Source organism: Ranitomeya variabilis, chromosome 2, assembly GCF_051348905.1.
Source record: "Ranitomeya variabilis isolate aRanVar5 chromosome 2, aRanVar5.hap1, whole genome shotgun sequence".
Taxonomy (NCBI): Eukaryota; Metazoa; Chordata; class Amphibia; order Anura; family Dendrobatidae; genus Ranitomeya; species Ranitomeya variabilis.
In genome coordinates, this window is record NC_135233.1 from 628,057,862 (window position 1) to 628,082,103 (window position 24,242).

General features: G+C 42.1%; 1 protein-coding gene across 14 annotated transcripts in view; it reads right to left on the minus strand.

Moving 5' to 3' along the window:
- The window catches only part of ARID1B (AT-rich interaction domain 1B), a 1,358,614-nt gene that overhangs the window by 505,502 nt on the left and 828,870 nt on the right, over positions 1 to 24,242 (minus strand). For 9 of the 14 annotated variants that reach the window (XR_013221738.1, XM_077289047.1, XM_077289045.1 and 6 more), the window contains 2 exons: positions 21,821 to 21,930; positions 21,006 to 21,164 (listed from right to left, as the gene is read on the minus strand). Coding sequence is in view for 13 of the 14 variants with exons in the window: in XM_077289047.1 (XP_077145162.1) it covers positions 21,006 to 21,164; positions 21,821 to 21,930 (269 nt within the window). In the remaining variant the exon portion in view is untranslated. The remainder of the gene's footprint in view (positions 1 to 21,005; positions 21,165 to 21,820; positions 21,931 to 24,242) is intronic. The other 5 variants (XM_077289055.1, XM_077289054.1, XM_077289049.1 and 2 more) reach the window with 1 other exon arrangement.

The window sequence follows — 24,242 nt, forward strand, 5'->3', positions numbered from 1 at the left end:
ACTGAGTATGGGTAGTGGACAACCTCTTTAAAAACGTAATTATTGGAAAACCTCATTAAGAAGGAAAATGTCCATATTTGGGTTATATGGATTTTTTTATTTGACAAAAATCTGTGTCAATACTGCTAGGATTTGTAGAGAAAATCATTTAGTACCAATTCACCCACCACACAAAGATTGAAAGCTTTCCTACCTTCAAGCGATCAATCACCAAGAGAAAGACTATTTTGAAAGCAGTTACACATTTTTTTTTTACTGGAAAATATCAAATAAAATATTAATACAATGTATTTCCAATTTCTGCACCTCACAATTTTTTATACTGCCTTTATACAGGGAAGCACCAGACCAGGCTGCTGTTAAAAAAAATAAATAAATAAATAATTGAAGGGGTATTTCAGTATAGATCGATATAAGTATCAGCCACTCAATTCGAAGTCTGAGCTCAGCGCCATAGACTTTGAATGGATTGGTATGGCGCATGCACAACCGACAAATGAGTCAGTTCCTCCTTACCACAGTTGGGAAAGATAAGGGTGGAAGTCCCCCTTTCAGGTCCCACACTGACCTAATAATTTCTTTATCTGATAAGGGATAAGTTATATAGATTGAAATTCCCCTATAAATGTATACATTTGCTTCTCTATTTTGGAAAGGAGGACAGAAGTAGGAGACTGAGCTGCAGTGCTAGATTCAACCACTTTTAGAAATTATTTTTTCTAATCTGTTTTTCTGATAGTAGATTTTTGTCATTCTATACATGATGGCCATTCTGCTCGAGTTGCTGAAAACAACAGTCCAGTAGCCACACGGACACTAGGCAAAATAGACTAGAGATTACTTACTGACTTCTACAGAAAAATGTTCTAAGCATGCTTTGTGAATTTTACTGACAGATAGTAATCATTAGATTACTGAATGGCAGCAGTGGTGGTTGGTGTCCTGGGCAACAAGCAGTAACAAGAACATTAAAAATCCTCAGAACAGAGAGGATTTTTAATGAGATGTAAATTGCAAAGTTGCTTGTTTTTACAAGCACTTTGCAATTTTAACCATTTCTGATATTGATAATGCACCTGTAACTCATGAAAGTAACTGACCTTACTCCTGCTTTATCATTCTCTGGCTTCTCTCACAAAAGCAGTCTTGTGTTTTCAAATATTTAAAGGGAACCTGTCACCCCCAAAATCGATGGTGAGGTAAGCTCACTGTCATCAGGGGCTTATCTACAGCATTCTGTAATGCTGTAGATAAGCCCCCGATGTTACCTGAAAGAGAAGAAAAAGATGTTAGATTATACTCACCCAGGGGCGGTCCGGGTCCGATGGGCGTCTCAGGTCCGGCGCCTCCCATCTTCATTCCATGACGTCCTCTTCTGGTCTTCACGCCGCGGCTCCAGCACAGGCGTACTTTGTCTGCCCTGTTGAGGCACCACTCCTGGGTGAGTATAATCTAACCTCTTTTTCTCCTCTTTCAGGTAACATCGGGGGGTTATCTACAGCATTACAGAATGCTGTAGATAAGCCCCTGATGATGGTGGGCTTACCTCATCATCGATTTTGGGGGTGACAGGTTCCCTTTAATGGAGTAACAAGGATAGGGGATGGCCAGGAATAAGAATAAAATCCATTGGGTTGGTCATGGAGAAACTGCTAGTGCTTCCCTTTAATGCAACGAGTAAGGATTGAGCTTCTATGATTCCTTTGCTTAAAGGGAAGGTGCCACCAGTTTTGTTGTAGCTTTTTTGTGAAATTAAGCTTAAAATAGTAATTAAAATGAGTTAATGCTATGTTTACACTGTTTGCAAACATTTCTATATGAAAAATATTATATATTTTTTTACAAATATATATATTTACCACTAGGGGAAGCATTTTCCATTTTAGACCTCATGCAGCTATAGTGAGACTTACCAGCTTTACTGTTAGCTGAAAAATTGGGGCAGTAACTGTTGACATCACCATTTCCCTCCCCTTTTGGGTGGTCTAGTATCCCCTGGGGAGAATGAAGAAGAGCATCACAGGGCAGCGCCATTTGTGTGTGACTGCCCTGTGATCTGCTATCATCAGCAGTTACTGCATCGGATGCACAGCTTGTTTACAGAGCATTATACAACATGTCTCTTTCTCTCGCTCTCTCCCATCAGTCTCTCTCAGCCATACTAATGTATCTCTCCCCTCCCTCCACAATGCCTGGTCCTTCACTGCAGCTCGGGCTCTGGCTCTGGCTCTGATAATGCTGATCCTACACTGTTCCTCCTTGATGTCTTTGCAGTCTATGATACTCTGCCTGCAGTGCCCGGACTTTTCTCCCGCATTTTACTCCTGTCAATCTAGGATCTGTTCTGAAGCAGTAATGCTTCTGTTAGCAGATCCTAATGACAGGAGACAAATCACAGCAGAGGGCTCCATGAATATGGCAGCAGAACACTCCCACTACTGTGAATTGTGCAGCCCACAGAGGTGTGCCCAGTTCACTGCTAATGCTGCTGCAATGTTAGAGATAGGGTCAGCCCCTGTCTGTTATCTCCTATGACCATGGGGTGCCATATTATGACACTGATAGTGTCCTGCTACTGCAGTGAAACCAAGATGTCAGCCTCCAGTGCCTTCTTTAAACTCCTATAGCACACAAAATAGGTTTCAAATGCAATCAAATCTTTGTTATAACAGCATGTTATGCTACATTACATTGATTTATTAATAATCTACAAATGCGGTACCTTCCCTTTAAGAGTTGAGGAGGATTGGGAGATTCTTTGTTCCAGCTCCAGCATGTATGTTTAATTACATGATGTGTTGATGTAAACTTTTGCATAAGTTAACTTTGATCTAGACAAATTTTTTAAAAAATAGATAAATTTGAAAAAAACCTCACTTATTCTCCCTGCCTTGCTAAAAATTGAACATGAAACAAAAGTGGCTATTAGCCTGCAGATAGAGGGTTAATCTGCAAGAAGCTGCCAGTAAGATCAACCCTCCTAAGTCATCTACAGTGACTAGAAAAAGTATACATACCATGTGAACTTTTCTGCATTTTTTCACGTTACACTTGTAAACTTAAATTCATTTTATTGGGATTTTATGTGATATGTCAACAAAAAGTACTAAATATCTGAAAATTGTAACGTGCAATTATATCCGGAATGCTACAAGACTTTTGGGCTAGGTCTCTAACAACTTTGCACATCTAGAGGCTGAAGTTTTTACCCATTTTTCTTTGCAAAATAGCTCTAAATCAGTGAGCTTGGATGCAGAGCATCTGTGAACAGCAATTTTCAAGTCTTGTCACACATTCTCAATGGGATTTAGGTCTGGTCTTTGGGCCATTCAAACACATGAATATGCTTTGATCTCAACCAATACACTGCAGCTCTTGCAGTACATTTAAGGTTGTTGTCCTGCTGGAAGATGCATCTACTGTATGTCCCAATCTGAAGTCTTTTGCATTCTCTAACAGGTTTTCCTCCAGGATTGCCCTGAATTTGACTACCTCCATCGTCCAATCAACTCTGACCAGCTTTCATTTCCCTGCTAAAGAAAAGCATCCCCACAGTATGATTCTGCCACTATCATGTTTCACAGTGGGGATGGTGTTCTCAGGGTGATGTGTAGTGTTAGATTTCCACTAAATATAGCAATTTGAATTTAGCCCAAAAGGTTCTAACTTTGGTCTTATCTGACCAGATCACCTTCTTCCACATGCAAGCGGTATCCCATACATGGCTCTTGGCAAGCTGCAAACGGGACTTCATATGGCTTGCTTTCAAAAATGGCTTCCTTCTTCTCATTCTTATATAAAGGTCAAATTTGTGAAGTATACGACCAATAGTTGTCGTGTGGACAAATTCTCCCGCTTGAGCTTTGGATATCTGCTGCTCCTCCAGAGTGACTACTGATCTCTTGACTGATTCTCCAATTAGTCCTGCAAATGTGCCATACTCCTTCCATTTTGGGATGATGGATTGAACAGTGCTCTGTGAGATGTTGAAATCTGGGGCTTTTTAAAAAAAAAAAAAAAAAAACCTAACCCAGCTTTACCCTTTTCCACAACTTTATCTCTGACCTGTCTGGTGCGTTCCTTGGTTTTCATGATCCTGTTTGATCCATAATGTTTTCAAACAAACCACTGAGGCCATCACAGATCAGCTGTAGTTGTACTGATAATATATTCCACATAGGTGGACTCACTCAGGATTTTGTTTAGGGGTATCAGGCAACCAGGAGACTAAATACAAATGTACATTACAATTTTCAGATTTATACTTTTAAATAAATTGGAAAACCATGTACGATGTAGAAAACTATGTACCATTACCTGTACACTTCACAAATACTTGCTACTTTGTGTTTTGGCATATCGCTTAAAATTCCAATAAAAGAGATTTATGTTTGTGGTTGTAATGTGAAAAAAATTTGGAAATTTTCAAGGAGTATGAATCCTTTGACAAGGTACTGTATATGGTCATACAGGTCATAGAAAGCTGAATAAAATGATATCTTGATATCTGTAATTCGATGTTTTATTCCAGAGAATTCCACATTTTACTCATATATAAATGAGCTGTTAAGAATTATGGGCTGGACATAGATCTCCCTTCAAATCTGCCTCCAGAGAATACAGTATGTACGGAAAGTATTAAGAAACCTTTTAATTTTTCACTCTTTGTTTCATTGCAGCCATTAGGTAAATTCAAAAAAGTTCATTTTTTGTCTTTAACGGACACTCTGCACCCCACCTTAAATGAACCCCCCCCCCCCAGAAATGTAGTAACTTTTGCAAATTTATTAAAAAATAAAAACTGAAATATCACATGGTCATAAGTATTCAGACCTTTGCTCAGTATTGAGTAGAAGCACCTTTTTCAGCTAGTACAGCCATGAGTCTTCTTGGGAATGAAGCAACAAGTTTTCCACACCTGGATTTGGTGATCCTCTGCCATTCCTCCTTGCAGACCCTCTCCTGTTCCATCAGGTTGGATGGTGAACGTTGGTGGACAGCCATCTTCAGGTCTCTCCAGACATGCTCAATTTAGTTTAGATCAGTGCTCTGGCTGGGCCAGTCAAGAATCGTCACAGAGATGTTCTAAAGCCACTCCTTTGTTATTTTACCTGTGTGCTTAAGGCCCCGTCTCACTAAGCGATTTACCAACGATCACGACCAGCGATATGACCTGGCCGTGATCGTTGGTAAGTCGCTGTGTGGTCGCTGGGGAGCTGTCACACAGACCGCTCTCCCCAGCGACCAACGATCAGGGGAACGACTTCGGCATCGTTGAAACTGTCTTCAACGATGCCGAAGTCCCCCTGCAGCACCCGGGTAACCAGGGTAAACATCGGGTTACTAAGCGCAGGGCCGCGCTTAGTAACCCGATGTTTACCCTGGTTACCAAAAAAAACAAACAGTACATACTCGCCTTTCGGTGTCCAGGTCCCTTGCAGTCTGCTTCCTGCTCTGACTGAGCCGCCGTACACTGAGAGCAGAGCGCAGCGGTGACGTCACTGCTGTGCTCTCACTTCTCACTTTCCGGCCGGATCTCAGTGAGAGCAGGAAGCAGACGGCAAGGGACCTGGACACCGAAAGGCGAGTATGTACTGTTTGTTTTTTTTGGTAACCAGGGTAAACATCGGGTTACTAAGCGCGGCCCTGCGCTTAGTAACCCGATGTTTACCCTGGTTACCAGTGAAGACATCGCTGGATCGGTGTCACACACACCGATTCAGCGATGTCAGCGGGGCCTCAACGACCAAAAAAAGGTCCAGGCCATTCCGACACGACCAGCGATCTCGCAGCAGGGGCCTGATCGCTGGTACGTGTCACACATAGCGAGATCGCTATGGAGGTCGCTGTTGCGTCACAAAACTTGTGACTCAGCAGCGATCTCGCTAGCGATCTCGCTATGTGAGACGGGGCCTTTAGGGTCATTGTCTTGTTGGAAGGTGAACCTTCAGCCAAGTCTGAGGTCCAGAGCACTCTGGAAGAGGTTTTTATCCAGGATATCTCTGTACTTGGCTGAATTAATGTTTCCTTCAATGACAACCAGTTGTCCTATCTCTCCAGCTGAAAATACCCCCATAGCATGAAGCTGCCATCACCATGTTCCACTGTTGGGATTGTATTGGGCAGGTGATGAGCAGTGCCTGATTTTCCCCACACATACTGCTTATAATTATCACCAAAAAGGTCTATCTTTGTCTCATCAGACCAGAGAACCTTATTTCTCATAGTCTGGGAGTCCTTCATGGTTTTTTTTTAGGAAACTCTACGCGGGATTTCATATATTTTGCACTGAGGAGAAGCTTCTGCAATACCACCAAGGCTCTTCTCCCAAAATTGCTCAGTTTGGCTCGACGGCCAGATCTAGGAAGACTTCTGGTGGTACCAAACTTCTTCCATTTAAGGATTATGGAGGCCACTGTACTCTTAGGAACCATAAGTACTGCAGAAATTCTGTTGTAACCTTGCAAGATCTCTTCCTTGCCACAACTCTGTCTCTGAGCTCCTTGGCCAGTTCCTTTGACCTCATGATTCTCATTTGTTCTGACATGCACCGTGAGCTGTGAGGTCTTATATAGACAGGTGTGTGCCTTTACAAATCAAGTCCTATCAGTTTAATTAAACACAGCTGGATGCCAATGAAGTAGTAGAACCATCTCAAGGAGGATCACAAGGAAATGGACAGCATGTGACTTAAAAATGAGTGTCTGAGCAAAGGGTCTGAATACTGATGACAATGTGATATTTCAGTTTTAATTTATTATTAAATTTGCAAAAATTTCTACATTTGTTTTTTTCAGTCAAGATGGAGTGCAGAGTGTACCTTAATGTGAAAAAATGAACTTTTTTAAATTTACCAAATGATTGCTATGAAACAAAGAGTGAAAAATTTAAAGGGGTCTGACTACTTTCGGTACACACTGTATATTCAATGAATGGGGCGTTACCAAAGCTTTACAGTGAGAACATAGCTAATCCAGTAGAGCAAAAATAAACTTTGTCTTGTCACAAACACTTGCCCTTTCGTCGCTTTCTCAGCTCTGCTGCACAGCTGTGCCTGATTAGAACCAACACAGTATAGCAGAGTGAAACCTTATCTCATTATGGGCATCACGGTGGCTCAGTGGTTAGCACTGCAGCGCTGGAGTCCTGGGTTCAAATCCCACCAAAGATAACATCTGCAAGGAGTTAGTATGTTCTCCCCGTGTTTGCACAGGTTTCACTCCGGTTTCCTCCCACATTCCAAAGACATACTGATAGGGAATTTAGATTGTGACCCAATCAGGGACAGCGATGATAATGTGTGCAAACTGTAAAGCGCTGCGGAATATTTTGGCACTATATAAATAAAAATATTATTAAGATTATTATTGAAAACATATTTGCAGTACCTGATCCCCCTGTGACTGCCTGTGAGATGGAAGTGAAGAGGTAATGGATTACTTAAGCAATGCTAATCAATGACATTCCTGAAGTGTTGTGCTAATGATCCAGAAATTTCCGTCCTTATTTGCAGCATTTTATTTTCCGCAGCATGTCAATTCTTTTTGCAGATCTGCAGTGTTTCTGCACCCACTTACTTCCACTGAGTGAGTCAAATCCGCAGGGGTAAAAAGGTTTGCAGATTTGCTGTGGATGTGCTGCAGATTTGCGGCCCAAAAATGCTGCGATTTGTCAAAGGGAAATGATGTCAGGAGGAGTGTGTATGGGCGGAGAATATGTGCGTGTGTCTCTTTGTGTGCACAAAGAATATATGTGTGTGTCTCTGTGTGTGTGGGCAGAGAATATGTGCGTGTGTCTCTTTGTGTGCACAAAGAATATATGTGTGTGTCTCTATGTGTGTGGGCAGAGAATATGTGCGTGTGTCTCTTTGTGTGCACAAAGAATATATGTGTGTGTCTCTGTGTGTGTGGGCAGAGAATACGTGCGTGTGTCTGTCTGTGTGTGTCAGTATGTGTGTGTACCCATGCGATGTGTGTACCCAAGTGTCGTCTGATGGGACTACTACTCCCATCCAGCTACCTCTTTTGTCACATGTGACAGACACCATGAGCCGATGATGGGAGAATAGTCTTATCATCCGACGCCTGTGTTCAATCAAAACATTTACATAATTTACATATTCAAATAAACAATACATACTCACTGAACACCTAATCCCTGACGCCTGAGTCTCCTGCAAACAATCAAAAATAATAAACCAACATATACTCCTTGCCTGCCATAGTCCATTTAATACAGAGTGTCCCATGTCGATGTCTTCCGGTCGCCGGCGAGACACTGACGGAGGTAATCGCTCCCGCAGTATATCACTGAGCTGCCATGAGAGTGCACCAGAGTATATCAGCTGATCAGCTCCGATGCTCTCACGGCACAGCTGCGTGGGAAAGTTCTCACATGGCAATAGTGCCGTAAGTGAGAGCGCTGGAGCTGATGAACTCCGGTGAATTCTCACAGCGGCACAGTGACACACTGGGGGAGCGATTACCTCCTGTCAGTGTATCGCCTGAGGCCGGGTAGAGCGTTCACATCTCAAGATGTGACTGTTTTACACATGAGATCACCGTGGGGCACTCAGTGTTAAATGGACTACGTCGGACAGGATAGTTGGTTTATTATTTTATTTTTGTTTCAGGAGGACGTTGGGGATTAGGCAATGATGTACCGTAACTATGGTAAATTAAGATTCACTAAAGGAATCTGTGTGATTATTCAAATAAAGGATTTTATTCTGGCTGTGTGTTTATTTACCATATAACTATAGGATTAGTAATGGATAGGTGTCTTGTGGATGCCTCTCCATTACTAAGCCGTGAGCTTGACATCACCTGACAATACAAAAGTAACATCATCCCCACAAATATAAACCCCACTTGCCACAGCTACAGAGCAAGTGGGAAGAGTGAGGCTAAGTGCCAGAATTGGTGAACCTATAAGATGCGCAATTTCTGGGGCGGCTGAGAGCTGATGTTTTTAGCCTGGGGGGGTGCCACTATCCATGGCAAACTCCCAGGTTATTAATATCAGCCCACAGCTGTCTGCCTATCCTTTTCTGGTTATAGGGGGACCCCATGTCAATTTTTTTCTGGGGTTCCCCTGTAAACTAGCCAGTAAAGGCTAAGCAGACAGCTGTGAGTTGATATTAATAGCTGGGAACCTATTTGGCTATTGGCTCCATCCCAGAATTTTAACATCAGCTCTCAGCCATCAGCATTCCCACTGCAATTTTTTTTTATTTTTTGAAAAATAAACAGATATTGCATTTCACGCAGATTGAAGGTATGTTCCCACAGTCCGTAAACACTGTGTGTTGGACACTGCGTACATCTGCAGTGTCCAACCCACAGCAGCCAGATGTCACAGCATAGTGTATGTGATTTTAAGAAATCCCATGTCCACTATGCGTGCACCGACGCCCCCAGTTTCCCTGCGGAGACGGACATGTGGTGCGTCTTTCCAGACGGCAGCATGTCTATTTATCTTGTGGAGACGCTCAGTCTACGCGAGATAAATAACACCCGTCCAATGTATTGGGCGTGGTGATTCTACACGGATCAATGAACACAAACAGAATCACCTGTGTTCAAAAGCCAGCAGCTCTTTGGATGGAGTGGACATGTGCTGCATCCAAAGCGCTGCCGATTTCTGACCATGGAGACACAGCCTAATAACAGTTGCTCTATTGTTACAGCATATGTACTGTAGGTTAATTATGTTAATGCTCCTACATAGGCGTGTGTGTATGTGTGTGTATTTAATATAAATCAGCATATCTGGTTGAACAAGGAAATTACATCACAATTCTTTTTTTTTTTTTTTAATAATATATCTTTATTTAGCTTACAAAAACGCATACAAAACTGCATGAAAATCCACATAAAAAAACACAACAAAAACACATAAAAAAACGTGCAGAATATCCACTGCATTTTCTGCCAAGAGATGCAGAAAACGTGCAGAAATTTCCACAAGCAAATGTGCAACATGCGCACATAGCCTAAAGCGTCAGTTATTACATGCCTCACTCAGGAGGCCGATTGTCATAGAGGTCTATGTGGATTTCTCTGGATTAAGACATCATATTCCAGATATCAAGGTATCATTGTATTCAATTTTCTGTGACCTACATGGGTTGATCCTAATGAAAGATTCTTTAATAGCATTTGGAAGATGCCTGGCTGGTGTGCTAAAAGTGCAGTACCCAGGAGAAAATGAAGTTTGTTCCTCCCGGGAGCAGTTGACTTCCAGTCATACAATTAAGCCAGCACAGCTACAATCGTTGTTCACAGCACAGAACGATGGCTGTAACACACCCCAGGACTTTGACTGACAGCAGTGCATAAGTGCAGAGCCAGCTGTCATGGTGTGCTTACAGCTGCCGCTAACAGCAAACCAAGAAGTGACTGAAGCAGCTTCGGCACACCGGCAGCTACTGGGGAGAATAAAGTTAATTTTCTCCTGGGAGCAGCCAGACACCTTCATAATGCTAACCTGCAGAATATCCCTATGTATGCAGGTTATTAGCATTATCAGAGGTGCCAGGTTCTCCTTAAATTTTAATTGTGCGCTGAAAACAGCTCCCTGGATGACTGCATGCTAAATTCTAGTTCACTTTTATTTTCTTACTCAAGCTAATTTCATAGACAGATTTTTAATATAAGCTTTTGACTAGCTAAAAACATTACAAGCCATGGAATTACTTAACAGGAAGGTGCCATAAAAAAAAATGTTTTTCAGCAATTGAAAAAAATGTAAAGAATTAATGTTTACATTTTCTTAAAAATATTATCATTTGATTACAATCTAGTAAAATATGAAAATAATTATAAAAGTTTAGTAATTCCACTTTTAAACATTAGGGGGAGCAGCTACTGAAATTTGACAAAAACCTAGTGTAAAACTAGCTCACATTACTGCACTGCAGTAATTATGGGCGGAGTCTGCTCACATGTGTGATGTCTTCTCTCCTCTCCTTCTGGGTGTTTGCTAAGGGATAAGAGAGGATGCCATTTAGGAAAACAGTGCAGAGCCATTTTGTTGGTGACTGCAAAGTTATACTGACAAGTAGATGATCAATGAGGATGGCAGGTAGCAACGATTCTGTTAGTTGGTGCTGCTTGCTGTATCACACCCACACAATGATACTCACACACTGACACTCACTCACTGACGCTCTCCCTCACACGCTGATACTCACATGCTGATGCTCACTCACACTCACAGTCTCATACTGACCCTGACACTCACACTCACACGCTGACACTCCCACACTGACGCTCGCACTCACACGCAGACCGGCACCCTCATTTCTAAGCCGATAAGTAAACACAAACACACAAACCTATGCACACATTGCCACCAGCTTATATAGGAGCATTAACAGAACGAATGTACATAGGCTGTAACAGACAGCAACTTTTAATTTTAAAGAAAAAAAAAAAATTGTGTGGGCTCCCTCGTAATTTTAATAACCAGCAGAGGGGAAGTCGACGGCTGGGGCAGATGTTTATAGCCTGGGAAGGGGGTAATACCCATGGAGCTTCCCAGGCTATTAACCCCTTTCTGACCTCGGACGGTATAGTTCGTCCGAGGTCAGAATCCCCGCTTTGATGCGGGCTCTGGCGGTGAGCCCGCATCAAAGCTGGGACATGTCAACTATTTTGAACAGCTGACATGTGCCCGCAATAGCGGCGGGTGAAATCGCGATTCACCCGCCGCTATTAACTAGTTAAATGCCACTGTAAAACGCAGACAGCGGCATTTAACCGGCGCTTAAGGCCGGGCAGCCGGAAATGAGCGCATTGCTGACCCCCGTCACATGATCGGAGGTCAGCGATGCTTCTGAATAGTAACCATAGAGGTCCTTGAGACCTCTATGGTTACTGATCGCCGGTAGCTGTGAGCGTCACCCTGTGGTCGGCGCTCATAGCACACCTGCATTTCTGCTGCATAGCAGCGATCTGATGATCGCTGCTATGTAGGAGAGCCGATTGCGTCGTGCCAGCTTCTAGCCTCCTATGGAGGCTATTGAAGCATGGCAAAAGTTAAAAAAAGTAAAAAAAAATTATAAAAGTTTAAATCACCCCCCTTTCGCCCCATTCAAAATAAATCAATTAAAAAAATAAAAAAAAAATCAAACCTACACATATTTGGTATTGCCGCGTTCAGAATCACCCAATCAATTAAAACAAAGCATTAACCTGATCGCTAAACAGTGTAGCGAGAAAAAAAAAATTAAACGCCAGAATTACGTTTTTTGGTCGCCGCGACATTGCATTAAAATACAATAACGGGCGATCAAAAGAACGTATCTGGACCGAAATGGTATAATTAAAAACGCCAGCTAGACACACAAAAAAAAAGCCCACAACCGACCCCAGATCATGAAAAATGGAGATGCTATGGGTATTGGAAAATGCCACAAAAAATAAGCCCTCACGTGGCCATATTGACGGAAAAATAAAAAAAAGTTATGGCTCTGGGAAGGAGGGGAACGAAAAACGAACACGGAAAAATGGAAAATCCCAAGGTCATGAAGGGGTTAATATCAGCTCACAGCTGTATACTTAGCCTTTACTGGCTATTAAAATAGGGGATCCCAAAAAAACAATGTGCGGTACCCCTATAACCAGTAAAGGCTATGCAGACAGCTGCGGGCTGATATTAATAGCCTAGGAAGGGGCCATGGATATTGGCCCCCAGGATAAAAACCATCAGCTCTCAGCAGCCCCAGAAAAGGAACATCTATAAGATGCGCCATATCTGGCGCTTAGCCTCACTCTTCCCACGTCCTGTAGCGGTGGCAAGTGGAGTTCATATTTGTGGGGTTGATGTCACCTTTGCATTGCCAGGTGAGATCAAGCCCATGGCTTAATAATGGAGAGGTGTCTATAAGACACCTATCCATTACTAATCCTATGGTTATGTGGTAAATAAAGACACAGCAGAATAAAGTCCTTTATTTGAAATATTCACACAGACTCCTTTAATAATCTCAATTAAACCATACTTACTGAATGCCTAATCCACCAACGCCCTCCACTCCTGCAACAAAAATAAAATAATCCACAAATATTCCTAACCTATCTGCCGAGAAAATAATCCATAATTTCCCACAACGATCCTGATCCCTTTGGTTTAATGGTGGATGAGGAAAAAGCCAATATGCTAAATGACTTTTTTTCATCAGTATTTACACAAGAAAATTCCATGGCAGACAATATGATCAGTGATAATAAAAATTTCCCATTAAATGTCACATGCTTAACCCAGCAGGAAGTACGGCGGCATCTAAAAATCACTAAAATTGACAAATCTCCGGGCCCGGATGGCATTCACCCCCGAGTACTGCAGGAATTAAGTACAGTCATTGATAGACCATTATTTTTAATCTTTAAAGACTCCATAATAACAGGGACTGTATCACAGGACTGACGGATAGCAAATGTGGTGCCAATATTCAAAAAGGGGACAAAAACTGAACTTTGAAGTTATAGACCAGTAAGCTTAACCTCTACTGTGGGTAAAATCCTGGAGGGCATTCTAAGGGATGCTGTCATGCCGTTAACAGCGATAAAGGGGCAGGACGGCGTACTGGGACCCGCACCTGTCCCTGCCACTATAAAGGGGCCCTGGCTTTCCCTTATCTCAAGGGTACCTATAATGGTTAGGAAGCCTGAGCCATCAGCGTATCCCTATGCAGGCCCTATCAGTGGCCCCCTCTCCCCCCCAGGGAGGAGGACTGCACCAGTGTATTAATATGACAAGTAGTGTTGAGCGATACCGTCCAATACTTGAAAGTATCGGTATCGGATAGTATCGGCCGATACCCGAAAAGTATCGGATATCGCCGATACCGATACCCGATACCAATACAAGTCAATGGGACACCAAGTATCGGAAGGTATCCTGATGGTTCCCAGGGTCTGAAGGAGAGGAAACTCTCCTTCAGGCCCTGGGATCCATATTACTGTGTAAAATAAAGAATTAAAATAAAAAATATTGATATACTCACCTCTCCGGAGGCCCCTGGACATCACCGCTGGTAACCGGCAGCCTTCTTTGCTTAAAATGAGCGCGTTTAGGGCCTTCCATGACGTCATGGCTTCTGATTGGTTGCGTGCCGCTCATGTGACCACCACGCGACCAATCACAAGCCGCGACGTCATTCTCAGGTCCTAAATTCCTAGAATGAGGATATAAATAATCATGGCACCGCTGAAAATGTTATCTTGTCCTGAGAAAAAACATGTCCCCATACAGCTCCATCAGCGGAAAAATAAAAAAAGTTATAGCTCTAAGGCTTCTTTTACACATACCGTATTTTTCCAGGCTGCTTTTGCAGCCCCAATAGATTTCTATGGGGCCGCAAAATCGGCCAGCAAATATTCCACATAAGCGCCGGCTTATGCAAATCTGTTCCTGGGGCTGTGGGAGAGGGACCTGTTCTCGTCGGATCATGGTTCATCAATGGAGCGGGTCGTTTTTTGGACCCGCTACATTGATGACATTTTCATGATCTGGCGGGGTTCTTCATGTGAATTACAGAGTTTTGTTTCAGGTTTAAATTCTAATGCATTAAACATCCATTTGACTTATCAATTTGATTTTTTTTCGATCAATTTTTTAGATGTTACAGTCAAAAGAGGCATTGATGGTGTTTTGCTTGCCGATGCCTTCCGCAAGGACACTGCGGTTAACTCTGTTCTTCATGCCGCTTCTTCCCACCCCCCCCATGTGATCAATTCTGTTCCTGTAGGCCAATTCCTCCGGATAAAGAGGATTTGTACGAGTAAAGAGGACTTTGAGGTACGGGCTGTTGAAATGATGGATCGTTTTCGTGAAAGAGGGTACAGTAATAGGTGCCTCAAGAGAGCTTATAATAGAGCTCGAAACACCGATAGACACCATCTTCTCTATTCCTCTGGTATAAAAAAAGAAGACACACAGGTGAGATTGGTTACACAATACCACTCCCAATGGAAGAATATGTCTAATGTAATTTCTAAGTACTGGCCGATTCTCCTGGTGGACCCTGTCCTCAAACAATACCTTCCTTCTAAACCCTCCATTACGGCACGTAGATCTTATAATTTGGGAGATCACCTTGTAAGAAGTTATTTGGTGCCCCCCCCTCCACCTCCCATTTTTCCGGGTTTTTCTTCCCGGACTAACAATTGGGGGTGTAAACCGTGTGGTAGGTGCGTGGCGTGCCCTAACATTCTCTCAGCCCAGGATTTCTCTTCCTCAGATGGCCGCATTTTCACCATTACTCAGGAAATTACGTGTACGACTACAATGGTGATATACCATGCCTCTTGCCCGTGTGGGAAAATATATGTGGGCCTCACCACACGGGCTCTTAAAATTAGAACAAGAGAGCATGTTCGTGACATTCAGGCGGCTGCTGAGGAGGACAATATTGAAATATTAAAAACTATTCCACGCCACTTTAAGAAATTCCACTCTTGTGATGCTTCTGGCTTTAAGGTTAAAGGTATTGATCGTATAGTTCTTGGTCTACGGGGGGGTAATTTTGGTCGTTTATTGTCACAAAAAGAATCCTTTTGGATTTGGAAGCTTCGTACTCTCCAGCCTCTTGGTTTGAACGAAGTTCTAAGCTTCGTTCCTTACCTGAAAAACCCTTGATTCCCTGTTGTATCTTGTTTTTAATGGCATCTTATCGTATGTTTTTTTTAACATTTTTCCTTTTTACATTCTTTTAGTTGTTTGTGACTGCTTGCCCATATCCAGCTTTGGAGGTGAAAATATTCGACTTACTCATCATCTTCTTATGGACTTTCGTGGATTTTTTATAATAATAAATTAATGTGTTTCCACTTGTGTATTTAGTTTAGGTGCACATATTGAGGTTTAATTATGTCATCTATATTATTGTTGTTCATTAACCTATTTATATTAATTATTTTCTAAAACACATAAATATAATGCTTATCGTTTTCTTGCACTGCACCTTACTGTACCAGTTGGGTTAGTGATCTTTCCCCCTATTATCGTGCGTTATGCATGATTATTTTAACACCTGTATATATTTATTAATTCTATTATTCTTGCACTGCACTTTACCATATTAATCCAGTCTGTGTCCTGGTTCTTCCACCGTTGTGCGCATGAGCGCCTGCCCCTGGTTGCTGGGCGCTTGTGACGGCGTCTCTCTCGGGGCTTCCTCCCTGCTCGCTGGGTTTCGCTCACGTCATAGTGGGCGGGGCCTTGCGGGCGGGCGGGACATCCTGATGACGTCCTCGCAGGCGCCCATTTCCGGTCGTGCCGGCGACTACATGCGCCGCTGCATACGGTGCATAGCAGCGTCGTTTTTAATCCTATTGGGTAGTTCCCTCTATATAAGGATTTCGTGAGTGTCTGGATGCCATCCCCCGGAAGAAGGCATATAGCGCCGAAATGCGCGTTGGGGACGGTGGCATCATGGAACTCCAGCACTCAGTCAGGTATTATTCCCATATTTACTTCAGACCTCAACGGTTCTAGTTGGCTTTCATCTTTAGGGGCGGTGTACAGCCTTCCCTTATATTCTCATTAATTATGTATATGCACTACTACTTAGAGCCTGGGAGTGTCTTTCCTCTGGTTTTTACTATTACATATGTCTGACTGCTTGTCTGGTTTCTGTGGAGCCATCCACCACTGGTGTACTCTGTCATATCCCTATTTTATTCTCTTGTTGTTTGTATTATTTTCAATAAACTTTTTGCTACCTTTAGTATATTTCGTGGTGTTTAGTTTGTATATGATTTTCTATTATATCCTGGCACCGTCAGTGACTCTTTCTGCACTACCTTTTCATACTGTTTTGGGGTGCAGGCCTTGTATTTTTTGATAAATATTCCACAGTGCGCCGTGTGCCGTATGGCCATGAGGGCTGTATTTGTGGCCGTGAAAAAAGATTAAGCCTGCTTGATCTTTTTCACAGCGTACAGACACGACCCCGTTGAAAATGAATGGTTGCCGCAAAAATAACGGAAGTTGTTTTTGCGGTGCACCATCACTTCCGGTTTTGCGGAACGCCGTTTTTTTTTCCCAATACTTCTTCCATAGTATTGGAAAACTGAAAAACAGCGATCTGCAAGTTTTTTGCGTCCGTTATTGCGGCAGACTGCCTTTTTGGAGGCGATACAGCCCGCAAAAAAGGTCCGCAATAACGGGTTGCAAAAAACACGGCAAGTGTAAAAGTAGAATAAAGGGATGCAAAAATAATTATTTTTGATATAAAATAGTTTTTATTGCATCAATGCGCCAAAACATAAAAAAAAAGATATTAATGAGGTATTGCTGTAATCGTACTAACCCAAAGAATAAAACTGCCTTATCAATTTGACCACACAAGGAAAGGTATAAACGCTCCCCAAAAGAAATTCATGAATTGCTGTTTTTTATTCATTCTGCCTCCCAAAAATTGGAATAGAAAGCGATCAAAATTATGTCATGTGCCCAAAAATGGTACCGATAAAAACATCAACTTGTCCTGCAAAAAACGAGACCTCACATGACTCTGTCGGCTGAAATTTGAAAAAATTATAGCTCTCAAAATATGGTGATGCAAAAACTATTTTTGCAATAAAAAAACATCTTTTAGTGTGTGACAGCAGCCAAACAAAAAAACCTGTTATAAGGTCTCTTTCACACATCCTAATATTTCCGGTACTGGAGATGTCAGTTTTTGTGTGTGTAATACCTGCGGCACATGTGTGGCATTCCTGTGACGCTTCAGTACCACAAGGACAGGCACCAGGGAAGAAGCGTTACAGTAAGTGCTGTTCCCCGGCGCAGGGTGCTGAACACAGCTCTCATCATTCTCCCCTGCTCTGCCGGTGATTAGCACTAGCAGGGGAGAATGATGAGAGCTACATTAATAAAAGAGACAACAGGAGGCGGCTGATGGGACTATTACTCCCATCAGCCTAAACCTGCTGCTGTTAATAACAGTGACAGCCGGAGCGGCGGATGGGAGTCTTCATCTGCCGCTCCTGCGCTGTAAGTAAATACTGTAATTTAAAAAAAAAAAACGCATGGGTTCCCCCCTATTTCTGATAACCAGCCAGACGAAACTCACAGCTGGGGGCTGCAACCCTCAGTTGTCAGCTTCAGCAAGGTGGGATATCAAGAATAGAGGGGTCCCAACGCCATATTTTTAAATTATTTAAAGGGAATCTGACACCTCATTTTTTGCATATAAGCTGCGGCCACCTCCATTACGGGCTTATCTACAGCATTCTGTAATGCTGTAGATAAGCCCCCCGATGTAACCTGAAAGATAAGAAAAACAAGTTAGATTATACTCACCCAGGGCGGTGCAGGGCGGTCCGGGTCCGATGGACATTGCAGGTTCGGGTCTGGCGCCTTCTACCTTCATACAATGTTGTCATCCTCCTTGCTTTGTGTCGCGGCTCCTGCGCAGGCATACTGATTTGGCCTGTTAAGAGCAGAGTGAAGTACTGAAGTGCGCAGGCGCTGGGCCCCTCTGAGCTTTCCCGGCGCCTGCGCACTGCAGTACTTCAATCTGCCCTCAACGGGGCAGAGAATTATGCCTGCGTGACAAAAGGAAGAGGAAATCATCGCATGAAGATGGGAAGCGCCAGACCCGGACCTGCGACCGCCCATCGGACCCAGACCGCACCGGACCGCCCCTTGGTGAGTATAATCTAACTTGTTTTTCTTATCTCTTAGGTTACATCGAGGGCTTATCTACAGCATTACATAATGCTATAGATAAGCCCCTAATGGCGGGGGCCGCAGCTTATATGCGAAAAATGAGGTGACAGATTCCCTTTAAATAAATAATTAAAAAAAAAAAATGGCATGAGATCCCCCCCATTTTTGACAACCATTTTGGTGACGTCTAGGAGATCCCAGCTAGCACCGTGAGCGCTCCATTAGTCCCGAGTCTATCTGCATGGCTAAGTAGCACTGTACAGCCACATATGGGGTATTGACACGTTCAGTAAAAATTGTGGAACAAATTTTGTTGCCATTTTTACCCCCTTCTTATGTGAAAATGTAAAATCTTTGGCTAAAAAAAATTTTGGTGGTAAAAATGTAGTTATTTTGTCCTCACTGGCCAATGGTATAAAATTCTGTGACACACCAATGGTGTCAATATGATCACAGCACCCCTAGATGAATTCATTGAGAGGTGTAGTTCGTAAAATGGGGTCACTTATGGGGGGTTCTGCTGTTCTGGCACCTCATGGGCTTTCCCAGTGGGTCATGGCACCTGCAAACCATAACAGTAAAATCTGGCGCTCCTTCCCTTCTGAGCTCTGCCATGCACACAAATAGTGGTTTATCCCCACATATGGGGTATTATCAACGTACTCAGAACAAATTGCAAAATAACTTTTTGGGTCCAATTTCTTATGTTACCCTTGGGAAAATAAAAAAATTGGGGGGCAAAAAGATCATTTTTGTGAAAAAAAAAATGATTTTTTTTATTTTTACGTCTCTACGTTATAAACTTCTGTGAAGCACTTGGGGGTTCAAAGTGCTCACCACACATCTAGATATGTTTCTTAGGGGGTCTAGTTTCCAAAATAGTGTCACTTGGGGGTGGTTTCCACCTTTTAGGCACATCAGGGGCTCTCCAAACACGACATGGCGTCCAATCTCAATCCCAGCCAATTTTGCGTTGAAAAAGTAAAACGGCGCTCCTTCCCTTGTAAAAACGAGATATTGCCGTTTAACTTTTAACCCTTATAACTTCCTAATTAAAAAAAAATTGGTTACAAAATTGTGCTGTTGTAAAGTAGACGTGAGAAATGTTACTTATTAAGTATTTTGTGTGACATATCTGTGATTTAAGGGCATGAAAAATCAAATTTGGAATATTGCGAAATGTTCAAAATTTTTGCCAAGTTTCCGTTCTTTTTCACAAATAATCGCAAGTCATATCAAAGAAATGTTACCACTAACATGAAGTACAATATGTCACGAAAAAACAATGTCAGAATCACTGAGATCCATTGAAGCGTTCCAGAGTTATAACCTCATAAAAGGACAGTGGTCAGAATTGTAAAAATTGGCCCGGTCATTAACGTGCAAACCACCCCCTGGGATAAAGGGCTTAAACCACCTCAATCTATACCATGTCCCCCTTCCTCTATGGCAATCCCTCCTGTTGCATCAGTCTTAAAAAGTGCCCAACACAGCAAAAAAGCTGAATCTCATCCAGAATTGTGGCACACTTTTTAATAAATCTACTACACCTCTGGTCTGTTACACAAATAAAAATCTACTATGCTGAAAACAAGTGTTCCATGAACGATTGATGTTAGTGTGTTAAATTTAGGTGGATGTGAAATCTCAACTGATATCAGTGAAAAGCGCCTATTCTGCCTTATTAAATAAAGGTGTTTCAATTTAAGGAACTTTACATTATGCTGTTCCTGTTATTCCCAGTTGTCAGTCTATGAATGCATTGACAACTGGGTGTTACCAATTGGGAGTATGCTGCCCATACTATATGTAATACGCTTGGTGGGTGGTGCTCTGGGTACATAAATTTATCTTGTAAAAGATCAACCATTTTGAGAGAACACTGTTCCCTTCATCAGAGCATAATGTACAAAGGAGTATGCAAAACATTCTGTACGCTCCCCTGCATGTTATGTTCTGATGAAGATGGTACTAATGAAGGGACCAGTGCTGGTTCAAAACTGGTTGACTAATAACATCAATCTTTTCCAAAAAAATTTATATTCTCCAAGGAAAATTAATTTGGTCACAGCATCAGCCACCTAACTACTTTTCTCTCATACGCGATCTTCAGATGTTAGGATTAGTGGCAGGACATCTTCATTATAGTATTTTGAAAAAAGCCCCCTCTGATTTGTTGTACTCATTTACGCCTGAGTTGACACAAAAAAAACCTGTAAATGGGTATAAAAAAAATGTAAACACATAAAAAGGTATGTAAAATAAATTGACAACAATTTCAATTATTTGCAAATATGAAAATACAAAACTTGGCCACTTACAGGGCTTGACGGAGTCTTTGGCCAGCCGGGGATGTTAATGCTATCACTTTCATCTCCATGAAAGGAGGAGATGCTAGCAGAGCTTGGGGACAGTGGGGAAGGGACTGGCAGGTTGCATGGGGCTTTGGGCTGAGATATACCCTGTGACCTGTAGCTATCCTGTAGAACACAAACAAAATTGACAAGAGCAAGGCAGACATTACCAAAAAAGAAATAAAACAACTGGTAATGCAAAAATGTTGCATGTATGGAAAACAGCAGAGGTAAAAAGACAAGCATATAAGATGCATGAGTTCCAGATTAATTCGTTGGCTAGAAATGAGTGCATAGTTTGGCAAAAGTTCTTAGATGCTTGGCTAATGTTACTAAGCCATCATGCTTACTCGCCAAGCAAACATGAAATGCTTAAGCATGGATTGCCCCGTCAAAGAAAATAAAATAAAAGCTGTTTGCCTTATGTTTGACGGGAAAAAAGCAAATTATTTATTATGCCTATGGTGCTGTTTTGAAGGCCAACAACATAAGCTTAAACTGAAGGCAAGAGGGTAAAATGTTTGAAGTTTGGATACTAGGCTCAGATGTCCATTCCAAAGCCCACCAGCTTCGTATCCCCAAGCTCATATACACTCGTTTTGCTTTAACGTTAAATACCATTAGAACTTTCAGATCTAAAGGAGTAGAGGCCTGCAGAGCACATGAAGAACACATGCAGGAGAGAACCAAACAGAGAAAGGGGAAAATAAATCAGGTAATGGAAGACTATATGAAACACACAGCGAGGCCACAAAACCTATACCACATGCAGAAGAGAATACCTTTGATTTTGTTTCGGGGGGATGTAGCCCATCTTCTTTGCCACCATGTTTGAGAGAAAAAGGCAGCTTAGATTCACCAGGATTCATTATGTCAGCAAGGCCTAAGTGACCTAAGGAAAAATCAAAACATAAAAGAATGGTTTGATCACTGACCTTTGCCCCCTGCACATTGGCCAGGAAGAATACTATATAATGATTTAATAAATCTAAAAATTGTCCTGCACAAGTAGAGGCACAAAAGCATGAGATGTCTGATTATGACAACCCCTGTCCATAGGCACTATTAGGGGTTACTACCTAGCTCTGTAATATCCAGATTGACCATGCATTACATGGACGATTATCATGTAAACAGGGAGAACAGCTGAAAATGGGATTTGTTATAACTAGAAATCTGGAGATTTCATATTACATTTCTCAAGAGAAACCTAAACACAATATTCTACAAGAAAAAAAGGGATAACAAATCAAAGGAAAAATAACACAAACCAAGTTTGTCTTCTAGAAATGATTATTGCACATAGCATATTACTGTGTTTTAGAAAATAATTAGATTTAATTACAGAAGTGTGAGCTTATGCAGGACCCTGGCGAGCAAACTGGCAAGAACCACAGTGCTAATCTGCTAATATCTGAAACATCACTGCAGGTTTATAATAACCAAAGAGCTGCCAAAACTTCATTCTGCCATGTGCTATGTGCATTAACAATTACTTCTTGTCTATCAGGCAGGAAACCAATTTTTAGCTCTTTTTTCCCCCAATTTTGTCAGCACAAAAAAAGCTGTGCTGTGCTGATGTTGGGTAAATGGAGTCTTGACAGCATGGACCTAATCCTTCCTTTAGAAATAAAGGTGGACACCACCATATCCTTTATTCTAACCCCTATGGTAACAGTAAAATATACGGTAACTACTGGGACATTACATAAATGTAAAATGATAAAACTGAATTGTGTTCAAAAGAAATCATGCTACCATTTTCCTCATAGCTGTAGCAAACCTTACACATTAAAAAAGTACAGTCAGCTATCCACGCAAAGCAAAAATACAACCTACCAATTAAGGCTATGTTCACATGTACAGTAATCAACAGTAAGGAGTTGTGGACTGAACAGTTGCAGACCTACACTAACTATTAAAAGGATGATTCTGACCCTATCTCAGCAGCAGCTCTCCCTACACTCACTAAGTCCAGACCAGAATTCGATGAGCAGGGCGGCTCCAGGTCTCTTATAGACCTCATGACGCTGTACGACCAGCCAATCACTGTAACACCACAACAAAGATGGCTGCAGCATTACAGTGCATGGCAGACAATCCCTGCATCATCATTGGTGCTCTAAAGAGGGCCAGATTTGCAGGGAGGAGACCTGAGTTCCTGACGAATAATCCCGGAAATACTCGGTGCTCACCGTGTACACTGAGCATAGTGATACTCGGGCGAGTACCGAGTAGTGGTGAGCAAGTTGTGAGCAAGTCCAAAGTTTAATGATGGAAAAAAATTCAAAATGACAATAGAATCTCTTTCTTGGAGAAGATTTTTCCTTCTTCGCTTTGATGAAGTCTAATTTCAATGTACGCCAAAAAAAACTAGAGTATCTAAAAAGGGGTATAATGACCATAGCACACTAGTGTGAATAAGCTTCAATGCCTAACAAGTTAAGTTGTAGCTTAAGGGCATGTTTACACGTTGCAGTTGTGTGTCATGTGCCAACAATCTCACAATGCGATCATTCGGCTTACACAGGTGAAGCATATTGGTTTAACATGGTTAATCTACAATAGTTATCAGGACAAAAAGCTCATTGCAAAGCCAGGTAAAATGGTCTTCAGTTTTGCCCTTTGGCACACTAGCATTACATGTATGGGCACCATTAAGAGCGTTGCGATGACCAGTGAATGGATAGAAGCCACCATACAAGTTGGATAGATTCTCACTGCACTGACAGTAAAGTATCCTCTTCTATGTTGGTGGAACAACCTTCTCTCCTCCAGAAGCAGAGAATGCCCCCTTGTAACCGCCACCTTCCTTGGTATAAACAGATCCACAGAGAGATGTTTGCATTGTCCCCTTATATACTTATACATGGTTATTAGATCGCCCCTCAGTCGTCTTTTTTCTATACTAAATAATCCTAATTTTGCTAATCTCTCTGGGCAGTGTAGTTCCCCCATTCCCTTTGTTAATTTTGTTGCCCGCTTTTGTACTTGCTCTAGTTCCATTAAATCCTTTCTGAGCACCGCTGCCATAAACTGTACACAGTACTCCATGTGAGTTCTAACCAGGGATTTGTACAGAGGCAGTATAATGCTCTCATCATGTGTATCCAGACCTCTTTTAATGCACCCTATGATCCTGTTTGCCTTGGCATCCGCTGCCTGGTACTGGCTGCTCCAGGTAAGTTTATCATTAACTAGGAT